The sequence below is a fragment of the Mesocricetus auratus genome, unplaced genomic scaffold, assembly GCF_017639785.1.
Source record: "Mesocricetus auratus isolate SY011 unplaced genomic scaffold, BCM_Maur_2.0 Super-Scaffold_100021, whole genome shotgun sequence".
NCBI classification, from domain to species: domain Eukaryota; kingdom Metazoa; phylum Chordata; class Mammalia; order Rodentia; family Cricetidae; genus Mesocricetus; species Mesocricetus auratus.
The window spans coordinates 17,387,687-17,399,867 of record NW_024429202.1 but is presented as its reverse complement, the minus strand read 5'-3'; the positions used below and the strand labels follow the sequence as shown (position 1 = coordinate 17,399,867).

The following is a 12,181-nucleotide window of genomic DNA, read 5'->3' as shown; positions in this document are numbered from 1 at the left end:
GTCTTCCCGCTTAGCTGGGAGGAGCCCCAAGGGGGCGGCTCCCGGGCCAGATGGGGCGGGGCAGTAGCTGACCCCTGTCCACTCCTGGGGACCGTGGAGGTGGGGGGCGCGTCCCGGAGGGGCTGGTCGACCGCGCTCGGGAGTGGGTCGGCACCTCGGGGGCGGGGCGGCGGCGGGATGGGCGGGCTGGGACGCGTGCGGCGGCGGCCCCGGGGCGCCCGGCTCCTCCCCGCCAGTGCGCTGGAGCGCCGTTGCCCCGCTGAGCTGTGCGGCGCGGGCCGTGCGAGCTGCCGCCTGCGCCCCGAGCGGAGCGCGGCCATGCCCGGGCCCTGGCACTAGCGCGCTGCCGCAGCCTCTTCAATGGGCAACCTGCTCGGCGGGGTCAGCTTCCGCGAGCCCACTACCGTGGAGGACTGCGACTCCACCTGGCAGACCGACTCGGAGCCCGAGCCCGACCCCGAGCCCGAACAGCCGGGGCCGGCAGGCGGTGGCGAGGGCCAGGAGCACGACGACCCGGAGCAGCCCGAGCAGCTTCCCGAGAGAGCCGGAGGGCGGCCCCGCGCCAGCCCCGTGCCCGAGGACCACGCCGAGGCGGCGGGCGCCGAGCAGGTACGCGGTCCCCGGACCCGTGGTGGGCCTGGCGGGACTGAGCGCCCCGGCAGCGGGGAGGGGACAGCGCGCGGGCCCCCGAGGGTGCAGGGCGGGATGCTAGGCGTCCGTGGCCCGGGCACACGACCTGGGCGAGCCTGAGATGTCCAGGATCGCGGGGATGGCTAGCTGCTGGCCCGGGGCCTTGCTGTTGAGCACCACAGGGAAGTCCCCCAAGGCAAACCCCGACTCCACTAGGTGTTTTCTGTGTCTGCAGCGCAGCTGGGAAATACGAAGGTGGGTTGGGAGGAACCAACCTAAAAATAGAGGGTTTTGAGGACCCGGTCTGTGTGTGTTACTGTTTGTTTAAAAAAATTATTCAGAGCAGGACGGAACTGCAATTTCCGAGTAGCCCTCAGTCTCTCCCCCCCACCTCAGCGGGGGTCCACGGCCATTAAAAGTATTGCAGAAAGGTTCCTGTGCAAACTTAATATTCCTCGGTTCTTTTCCCCCAAGACAGACCTTTCAACGACTTCAAGACATTACTTAAACACCTTGTTTAACCCAGAAGACTTGTTGATCCAACCAAGCTTAAATCAGTTGACCAGTACAGTTAGGCAGAGAGGTTAGAAGAGAGAGCAAGAGAGATAGTGTCCCTTTACCTCTCCTAGCTTTAGAAACTTTTAAATGGAGAGGCTGTATTTTTAAAAGAAGTCTGCAGTGTGTTTAAGGTTGGTGGTACCGTATTAGGTCTCCCCTTTATCACTTAAGGGAAAATGGAGCCCGAAGTCCAATGTGAAGCATTTCTATGGGAACTAATTGAGCATGTTATTAAGATGGAATGCAATTTCGGGGTATGCATGTTGTTTTAATTCCCCATTTTGGAGAATTGTGAGCCTTCCAGAGAGGATCTTGCCCAGAGCATAAAGGGAAAGAAAGATGCAAACCTAAGTGTGTCTGTCGTCAGAGTGAGCGCCTTGGCCCTGATGGGTGGGATCCGGGCCATCCTTCCCTTGTGCTCTGGTTTGCACCTTAGCATTGCGTGCTCAACCCTAAAACAGTATTACATATCGTATCTCCGTGTTTTGTTTTTCCATTTGTCTCCCAAGTAAGTAGCCATCGACAGAAGTTTGGAATACTACAAAAAGAAAGCGGTAATAATCTAATCAACTAGGTCAATCTGTGTAAAATAGCATGGTAGCATTTAACCCAGTGTGCTGAAACCTGGGTAAAGAGTGGACCACCCGTTAATGGCTACTTTTTTTCCCCTGTAAGTACCACCAAACTTCTTAAACAACCTTTTCGCTTTATGTTTTGGCTCTTCACCTTATTTGTTCTTTATCTGGAGCAGCCAGTTCCCCTGTTAAAGTAGGTTGCTGACTGGCTTCTCACCACTTTCTCTGCCGCTATCCATTTCTCTGTAAACATTACACAAAGGATGGTACCATTAACCGAGAAAGCCTGGGGCGAAAGATGCTTTAGCGGTTATGTCTTATCTTAAGTTTCCCATCCTATTAAACATCCAAGTGGGATTGTAGAGTAGTTAATGTTATCTATAAATAGATGCTCAGGCTAGGACTGGAGCTGTAGGCAGGCATTTAGGATTAGTTGTACTTAAAAATCAGTGCAAGATAAGAGCTCATCAAGGAGTCATGAGGGATGGGAACAAAGATTCTGACCCTACTCCAGTAGCTGTCAACCTTCCTAATGCTGGGACACTTTACACAGTTCCTCATATTATGGCGACCCCCAACCATACTTACTTCATAATTACTTCATTGCTACTTCATAACTGTAATTTTGCTACTGTTTTAAATTGTAAATATCTGATAATGCCAGACACCTGGTGTCCAACCCCTATGAAAGGTTGTGACCCACGGGTTGAGAACAATTGCTCTATACAGAGGGCGTGATTAACAAGAGGAGCCAAAAAAGAGGGGACCAGTGACATTGGAAACAAGACAGGAGAGTGTGGTATTCTGACAGCCCAGTGCTAATTGCTTCAGGGTGGGGGGCCTTAAGGAGTACAGTGCTGCTGGGGAGTCAACTGGGATGGTCACTGAGAGGTGATTTGACCAGACAGAGATTTATTTGGAAAGACCCTGGTAGTCCCACTTTAATGCAATGCTGTGGCCAGAGCCTTATGTAGGTCATAGGGTGGGCTCTGGAAGGATAGAAAGTATGCATAACTCTTTGGTGATGATTTGCTTCGAAGGGGAGCAGAGGTGTGGTTAATACTTAGGGTAGACTTGGGTCAAGTGAGATATTATGCCTAAGTTTAGTGAAACTATAGCGTGCTTGCTGGTTTCGGGAATGGTTTGGAAGAGCGAAGTTTTGATGATCTAGGGGGAAGGGCTGAGGAGGTAAAAGAAGCCAGGATACAGGATAGATACTGGCAGGGTGAAGGATGCAGTCATTTGCATGGCAGTCTTGGGATACAGGCAGGACATAAGTATGTCTTCATTTCACAGCTGATAAAACTAAGATTCAGCTAAGTGATTTACTGAAGGCCTCACAGATATTAAGTAGCAAAACCAAGACTCACCTTAGTCTCTTGACTCCAGATCTTGGGTCATTGATCTTTATAACAGGCTTTTCAAATATCCATCAGTTTTAGCAGGGATGAAACTGTTTCAGACCTAATTAGGCAGGCAGGGAAGCAGCTAGTTCTTCACTGTTGCTGGACTCTGAGCCTTGTTCTGTTCCTCTAAGCTCCAGGAACCTTGTTTTTAAGACACACACACACACACACACACACACACACACACACACACACTAATGACTGCCAGTCAGGTATGTTGTAAGACTCGAGTGAAGTAATATACATGCAAGTGTTTTGTAAATGGCAAAGTGCTCTCTGCAAATGCCGGTGGTGGTGATTCATGTGGTTGTAGCTCAAGCTAAGTAGATCCCGAAACTTGCTAGGCAGAGCTATTTTGAAAAGTGTGGCAAGCACCAGAATTGAAGCCTTTCCTTGCTTATGTAACATGACAGTGTAACTGCCGTTAGACATCAGAGGATTTTGGTGTTAAAGTGGCTCTGTACTTGTAGTAAGAGTGAGAATCACACCACTTCAGAAACGTGTGAAAATTGCTTAGAAGGATGCCAGTCTGTCAACACACATAGAGGGTGGGAGATGACGAGAGAGACAGGGTTGGAGGCAGCTTTCTTAATGAATATTCATATTTTAACACAGCAGTCTTCACTGTGTTCCATCTCATTGGCCTGCATGTCACCGGACAAAAGCATTTTGTCATACATGATATGGTCTGGATAGCTAAAGGATGACAGACTTTGCATCTTGTCGGTGGACAATGACATCGCAGAGGTTGAACTCTGTAAGCAGCACGAGTGAACTACCACATAGAAAGTACTTCAGTCAACATTCATTCCTCCCCAGAGCTCTGTCTTGCTTTGTTTATTTATCTCAAGTTTGCTGATTTATATCCTATTGATCGTTGTAATGGGCAGATGATTATTCATGCCTTGTGTGTTTGTTATGGTGCTTTGAAAGAGTTTAGCAAGCTAATTTAGTTTAAAATCCCCCTTCCCTTTCATAAATATTACTTGACTTTCAAGTGCTGCTCGGGGATGCAAATGTAATGAGAATCTTCTGTGTAGAATTGATTTGCCATCTTAACCCTTTCATTGTACTATATAAAATAAACTTTGTCATAGGTTCATCTCTCATCTGGTGAAACATGTTTTCAATTCATTCAGAGTGCTCTTCTGGATCAATCTTGATCCTTAGCATTTACCCCCCAAAAGGCATGGAACATTTTACTATTTAGTGAATTGAACGTTTATTATTTAGTGACAGACCTTAGGACAAGAGTTTGTAATGCAAACAAGGAAGTCATGGCAGCAAGGGCTGTTCGTGAGCCTCATTCAAGAGAAAGCGACATAATCGTTTGCTTTATCTGCACGGGTTGCCAATGTTCAGGGCTCTTTATGGATGTTAAGTATTTTAGACTTTGTTCTGGAACTTTCTCGGGATCATTCTCTGTGTAAATGGAGTTTCACTCTGTGTCTTAGGGTGGTGATCCCACGGAAGCAACTGCCAAACCAAAGAGGAGCTTCTACGCTGCCAGGGATTTATACAAATACCGACATCAGTACCCAGTAAGACAATGAGTTGATTTCCCCCCTTGCATGTAAACTCTTGTCTTTCTGTTTTTCTGATTTTACTCTGCCGTAAGAAAGCATGTCAGAAGGGTCCTTGTGCCTTGTGTGTGTGTGTGTGTGTTTCCATATAGTGGAGATTAATATATTTTTTCTTTTAGCAGAACTTCAAAGATATCCGCTATCAAAATGACTTGAGCAACCTTCGCTTTTATAAGAATAAAATTCCATTTAAACCAGATGGTGAGTAAACCACCTTGGTAAAATGCAAATTTTAAATCCTAACAGATATCTGGGTGTTCATTCCTTACTCTGGAATTCGTGTATTCTTGCTGCATTTGTTGGTTGGTTAACCTTGTTTTGCCTTGCCATGCAGGGTGATGTGTTCCTAGAGCCCAGAGTTTTAGAGTTGTGGTCTTCCACTTAGTGAACTGTGAAGAAATATTGGTTACCATACTCTCTCATTATCTGTGTGTCAAAGTGGTTATTGAAAAGGTAATGGGAGCAGGTTTTTTGTTTGTCTGGTTTAGCTTAGTTTTTTTTTTTTTTGACTTTTTGATGTTGTTTTTTAGGCTGTGTGGGGGGGGGGCACAGAAAAGAGGAGAGATTTGTAGAGCCACAGAAATTCAAATGATTAGATTTTGAAGGGGGGTTGAATTCAGCTTTTTCATCTTGAAGATGAGGTAACTGGAGTATGAAGCCTAAATGACTGGATTGCTGGGTCACTGAAATGATTTTAGAGTGGGGTCAAGTTCCAGGGTTAACTGTTCTTTCTGCTATGCCAGGCCTAAAAATTATTTAGAATATTAGTTAAGATATTGCTTATATCTAGAATTACCTTTGCCACTTTTCAAAATCAAGGGTTGGGAAACTACAGCAACCCAGTCGAAACCCTGCCAAATCAACGTGCCTCCTTCGCAATTGTACAACCTCCCTCATAGCATAGGAGCTTTCCCAAACCCATAATGAACATTCACAGTTGCTATGGTAATTTGATTACAAACTTGTAAGAAAAGAACAAGGCAGCACACTGTGCCTCTCAATGGGTATCTGAATTGTGTATAGGCAAAGCAGAAGCCATAGTTTCCTTAGAGGTTTAGTGTGAGGTGACCAGATTGTCCTGATTCTTGTCACTTGCTCTTAGTGAAAACTGAGTGACATTCATGAGTCAGCTACTGAAGGTCCTAGATCAGCCATTCTCAACCTGTAGGTCATGACCACTTTGGTGGTCGAATGACCCTTTCACAGGGTTGCCTAAGACCATCGGAAAGCATAGATATTTACATTATGATTCATAACAGTAGCAAAGTTACAATTATGAAGTAGTAATGAAAATAATTTTATGGCTGGGGGTCACCATAATAGGGGTAACTGTATTAAAGGGTCCCAGCATTAGGAAGGTTGAGAACCACTGCCCTAGACTGTAAGATGTTCTGGCTGACATTGTTACCCGATAGAAGCTCCAGTCTTTTGTGAAGTGTGAGCCTTGATTGGCAAAATAACGCCATCAGATTGGTCTGTGGAAAGACCTAGGGAATTTTCTTGATTGATGGCTAATGTGGGAGGGCCTGATGTCACTAGGGACAGTGCCATCCCTGGGCTGGTGGTTCTGGATGGCATAAGATAGCAGGCATGTGAGTCGTAGGAAACAAACCAGGGAACAGCATCCTCCATGGCCCCTGCTTCAGGTGCTGCCTCAAGTTCCTATCCTGACTTCGCTTCAGTTATGGGTTATGATGTGGAAGTGTGAGCGAAATAATCCCCTTCCTCCTTGCGTTGGTTCTGGTCATAGCATTTGTCACAGCAATACAAACCCAAAGCCATAAGCCTTTCAGAGTGTTGGGATCTTGGGTGGTTAAACTGGAAGGAGGGCTCAAAAACTGGATGTTGTATTTGGGAGAGGGAGTCCTGATTCGATGCTCTGAGGAGTGTTGCCGGAATGGCCAAATCCAACGAACTTGAGCTTTTTGGGGTCCCAGAAGTCTGAAGTCAAACCTGTGGACATAGATGCAGTTGTATTTACCACTGATTTAAAAAAAATGCTAGTGAAAAATGACTCCAGCGTGTTAAACCTGTGTTACGATTCAATATAAATTTTCACACTTTCTGGGAGGGTCCTAGGTGACAAGCCACTGATCTTTGAGAAAACAAGAATGAGATGAGTTATGGGTTTGTTTTGTTTTGTTTTATTTTATGTAAAATTAGCTAACTGACCAATTATAAGGACCTTGACAGACTTGAGAATCAACAGGATTTTATTAAGTTCTTATAGGACAACATGGGTCATAATAAAAGGGCTTACTTTCTACAGGTACAAAGACCAGTGTTCTCTGCTAGACTGCCTTGTTACTAGTGTGTGACTCTGAAGAAATTGCTATTATTATTATAATTATTATTATTAATTTGCTAATATGTAGCTTTGAACAAATATACCACTTAAGACTTGTTTTGTTAGTCACTTGGAGATGATAATGCTGTTTGGAACAGTTTTTCTGCACAAAGGCAGACAGCAAATACATTGAGTTTTGCAGAATAGTCCGTTGTAACACTAAAGTCTGTGTTGTACTAAAAAAAAAAAAACAGCATTGGACAGTATATAAATGGTGTGCTTGTCTATGTTCCAATAAAACTTTATTTGCAAAACAATTATTAGCCCATATTTGCCATCCTCTGCTTTAGAGTACATTACCCAGTAGAGAGTTAGTAATTTGAAGTGCTGCTATTTTTTTAATTAGGCTTATTGTATTACCGAGTATATGACATAGAGTATTCCTCTTTTAGGGGTGTTCTTGTATGTTGTCTTTAAACTAAATGTTTTAATGTAAAACTCAGGTGACTTGTATGTTAAAATGCCATCATCATGTTTTAACGAATGGCTCATTTTCTAAATATTTGCTGTTTAGGTGTTTACATTGAAGAGGTCCTAAATAAATGGAAAGGAGACTATGAGAAGCTGGAGCATAACCACACTTACATTCAATGGTCAGTTAAATGTTCTCCACCTTGAACTGTGTCCTGTTTAATCACGTGTTCTCATGACAATGTTAACTGAACATTTTTATTTTATTTTTAACAAACTAGGCTTTTTCCCCTGAGAGAGCAAGGCTTGAACTTTTATGCTAAAGAATTAACTACATATGAAATTGAGGTAATGCAAGCTCAACTCATCTTCCATGAGATAGCCAAATAATATCCTGACTTTATTGTCCTGACAGCTCCAATGAACTTTCTTCTTCCTTCTTAAATTAGGAATTCAAGAAAACAAAAGAAGCAATCAGAAGATTCCTCTTGGCCTATAAAATGATGCTAGAATTTTTTGGAATAAAGCTGATTGATAAAACTGGAAATGTTGCTCGGGCTGTAAATTGGCAAGAAAGATTTCAACATCTGAATGAGTAAGTGGAGCCCCAGTGCTAAGCCCGGTGGCCTTTTCCTGTGGCCCCATTCTCTGGAAAGTAGGACTAGCTAGCCCATGGACATAGGACTGGATAGCCAGTGGGCATAGGACTAGATAGCCGGTGGGCATAGAACTAGATAGCTGTGGGGCACTGAAATAGCTAGCTATTGGGAACAGGACAAGCTAACTGTTGGGCATAGGACTAGTTAGACACTGGGCATAGGAACAGGTAGCCATTGGACATAGGGATAGCTAGACTTTGGACATAGGACTAGCTAGATGTTGGGCATAGAAATAGGAATCAAAATTCAGTCAGAAATGCATTTACTCCTTCTTGTACATCCTAAAGCAAAGCACAGCAACTCCAAAGGACAAATTCTACGTAGAGCATTGGCTGTTCTGCTCCAGAGCGTTTTTCTTCCTAAATCCTCTGCCTGCAGCCAAATGTGGCTTCTCTCCCTCTGCGCCACATTTCATGGAGTTTATAGCTATTGCTTGCTTGTAGTTTCTCATGTACTCTCTCCTCTCTCCTAGGCTATAGGCTGCTTGCAGTACAAACGGTTTCTAATATCTTTATGCATGCAAACGTCTTAGATTAAATTCGTGACTGAGGTCTATGATGAATGAATGGCTGCATTCAATGTGGCCATACTTCTAACTAGGAGGAAAAGTTATCTTCATGAATTAGGTAAAAGACAAGTACCTATTTCTGGTTAATTCTAAAATCTATAAAGGAAGATCTAACAGCTTTCTTGGATGGGTTTATCTGTACTCTTTTGCTTGAATATGTATAATGGTAATTAATACTTATAACCAAAGTTTAGTTTTAAAAATATTTTCTTCATATGCACACTGGGTTTTTTCTCCCATTTTTAATTATAGAGTGACTTATAAGTACTGGACTATAAAACCAACAATTTTTTAAGACACTTTTTTAGCAACTTGTAATTAGCTGAACTGGGCAAGTATTAAGGAAAAAAAAACTAACGTAAGTGATTTCTCTTTGGCAAAAATAATCAGAGTCTTGGCATCAGCTCTTTAAATTTTTTGCATCTTCCTAGAATTTACCCTTGCTTTGGTAAAAGGAGTAGAAATACTAGTGTTGGGGCATCTTTTTCCTATGTTATAAGTAACACTATTAAAATAGTAGGCTCTGCTAAAGCCTTGAAAATATGGGCATAAAGCATTCTGATCCTGAGACCCGCTAACTTCTATGCTTAAGTTTGATAGATTAGCTGTTTAAAGTGTATATGTATCTACCTGCGTCATGCAGACAACCATGTCTGGACAGTTTCTAAGCAACCTTGTGATGCTGTTGAAAAAGCTGTCTGCAAGTCAGCCGTTAGCAAAAGTGATCACACCTCACTTTTTGTGTACTATCATCTTGCAATTTCTGCTTGGAATGACAGTGTCCTTTGACGCATTGAAGTTACAAATCCTGGGCAGAATGTGATCAAAGCTGAAATCCTCCCCAGGGTGTCATTGTCAGGTCTTTTCATTTAGAGCCAAAAACAGAGCTCTTTCTGAAGGCTTTATTTAATTAGGTTGTCTCTTAGCCTCGGTTGGAAGAATGGCCTGAATTCACAGCCTTTCCACTCTGTCCCACCTAGCAACCTCTCCTCCTGCCATCCAGTGTCTTTCTGCTTTCCTAGCCCTGAATGAACACTCCTAGGCAAAAAGAAAAAAATTGAATAAAATATTTTACATGTATATTGTCTGTGCATGTGCCCACATATGTGCAGATGCCCAAAGAAGTCAGGAGATCCGGCGGAACTGGTGTTCCCAGGCAGTTGGGAAATGCCTAATGCAGATGCCGGGAACCAAATATGGATTCTCTGCAAGACTTTTTTTTGAGACAAGATCTCTGAGTCCAGGCTTCTTCAAAATTGCCATCCTCCCGGCACTGTCTTCCAAATCCCGGGGTTACAGACACGTGCCACTGCGGCGTCCTCACTGCCAAAAGTTTTTATTGATGGCATTTGAGCAAATGACGGGGAATGATGTAAACATGCCTCCTCTGTTTTCAGTTTCGTTTGGATTCTTCTGTGACTTATCCTTAAATGTCATTGCTTATATGTGATTGAAGCCGTGTGACATCATGAACTTTTTAGAATAGTCTGGGATTTGGTTGTATTTCTAGCTCAGTGGAGGAAAACTGTTTAATCAGGGTAACACTAAGTAACACTGAGCGGTCAAGGGACCGTGATAAAATACAGTGGTGAAATATGTTCAGGCATGAAAGTACAGATATGCAGATAGACCACCAAGATGCTTACTTCTCATGGCGATGTCAGCTAACCCGATGCAAGCTGCTCTCCTAGATCACTGGCCCCCAGATACGTTAATAAACAAGGTAACACTGGCGAGGATCCATTCAATCCTAGTAGTTCTTTATATGAAGAATCTCTTAAAGAGGAGAGTTTGTTTTTACATTCAAGTTTCACATCAGTTACATTACACTGAGGCTTCAGAGTTAAAAGCTTTCCATTCTCTGATTTTATTCAATTCTCTCTTTCAGGTCGCAGCACAACTATTTAAGAATTACACGAATTCTGAAAAGCCTTGGTGAGCTTGGGTACGAGAGTTTTAAGTCTCCTCTCGTAAAATTCATTCTCCACGAGGCTCTAGTGGAAAACACTATTCCCAATATTAGGCAGAGCGCTCTGGAGTATTTTGTATATACAATTAGAGACAGAAGAGAGAGGAGAAAGCTCCTGAGGTTTGCCCAGAAACACTACACACCGTCGGAGAATTTCATCTGGGGACCGCCTAGAAAAGACCAGCCAGAGCGAAGCAAAGCCCAGAAAGCTCCTACTCTGCCCACTTCAGGTTCGAACAGTCAAACTTCTATGCACAAGAAATCTAAGGACTCCAAAAATTCCTTAGTAGCTAGTCACCTAACTAGCAAAACTGTGGAAGAAAAGAAGGGGGCCTCCAGAGAGACCGGGGAGGAGACAGACAAGCCAAGCCCGGAGCCCTGCAGTGAAGATACCAAGCCAAGAAACACAGAGAAAGAAGACAGTGCTTCTGACGAGTCAAATCCCCCACCCGAGGAGAAAACAGTAACAGAGACCACAGGAAAAGGGGCGTGTCCAACTTCTTCTGAAAGCATTAGAGAGGGGGAAACCCAGAGCAAAGACTTGGAAAATCCAGAAAACACCAGTTGCCAAGATGAGGTAGAGTCACAGTGAATTGTCCCAAACCCACAAACCAGTTCCCTTTGAGGGAATAAAAAAGTTGTCTAATTTATCCTGAAGAACAGAGATGAGGTCATGTATAAGATGTTAGCCATCTGTAACTTTTGTTATAAGCCCTTGGTTCTTGCTTTTGGATCACAATGAAATTGGATATTTAGTAAGAAAATTGTAAAACCGGATCCAATAAAAGATTATATTTAGGATATGTCTCCAAATTCTGTATATAACAGTCACTTTAAAAATATTTTCAAGTTATCTAGAACTAATAGAGTAGCATTTGGTATTCAACACGCTCTCTCGGGAGATCGATGCAGAAATGAGAGCCTCTCATGATGCAGTCGCTCACCTGACTAGTATTCGCTTTGGAACTGGAAGGATGAGCCAGGTGCTCTCAGGTGTAGCCAGGAAGAAATCTGGGCTCTTTGGTAGCAGCACTTGAGTGTTCTCAGCTTTGGCTCTGCAATGACTGTCCTTCCCACTTGTCTGCTTTCCTGCTTCTTTCTGTCCCATCTTCGTCAGCTTCCACCTGAGTGTTCTAGTATGTGAGGACTCTCCTCTACTGATGTCCAGGTGGAAGAGAGGGGGAATTCTAGTGGTCTGATTTCAAGATTGTTTTTTTAATGTTTAGAATAATAAAGGTATTTTCAGTAATAAGTGCTTAGAAAGGACTTGTGTGTATGTGCGTGAAAAAAAATCCAGAACAAAAATAGACCGATTCTTGTGGCTGTTCTATACACAATTGGTGATTGATTGTGGATGTGAATCACAAAAGTTACTCATTTTTAAGATGTCTCCCCACACTGTCAACAAACACTTTTGTCCTTTCAGCCCTCAGTGTATTGATGCCACGAGCATTATGGGATTACTGATGTCACTA

General features: G+C 43.5%; 1 protein-coding gene across 2 annotated transcripts; it reads left to right on the top strand.

Annotated features, from left to right (window-relative positions):
* The first annotated feature begins 230 nt into the window (after nucleotides 1-230).
* Nucleotides 231-11,504, top strand: Ogfrl1 (opioid growth factor receptor like 1). Of its 2 annotated transcripts, none has more exons than XM_005072424.4 (7): nucleotides 231-609; nucleotides 4,624-4,710; nucleotides 4,875-4,953; nucleotides 7,614-7,692; nucleotides 7,792-7,858; nucleotides 7,960-8,105; nucleotides 10,626-11,504. In XM_005072424.4, exons 1-7 carry the CDS (start codon nucleotides 361-363, stop codon nucleotides 11,296-11,298), a joined length of 1,380 nt encoding a protein of 459 aa, XP_005072481.2. In that variant the 5' UTR covers nucleotides 231-360; the 3' UTR covers nucleotides 11,299-11,504. The 2 variants fall into 2 exon arrangements, with proteins under 2 accessions (XP_005072481.2, XP_012970525.1); XM_013115071.3 differs by having other exon boundaries at nucleotides 4,872-4,953.
* The last annotated feature ends 677 nt before the right edge of the window (nucleotides 11,505-12,181 follow it).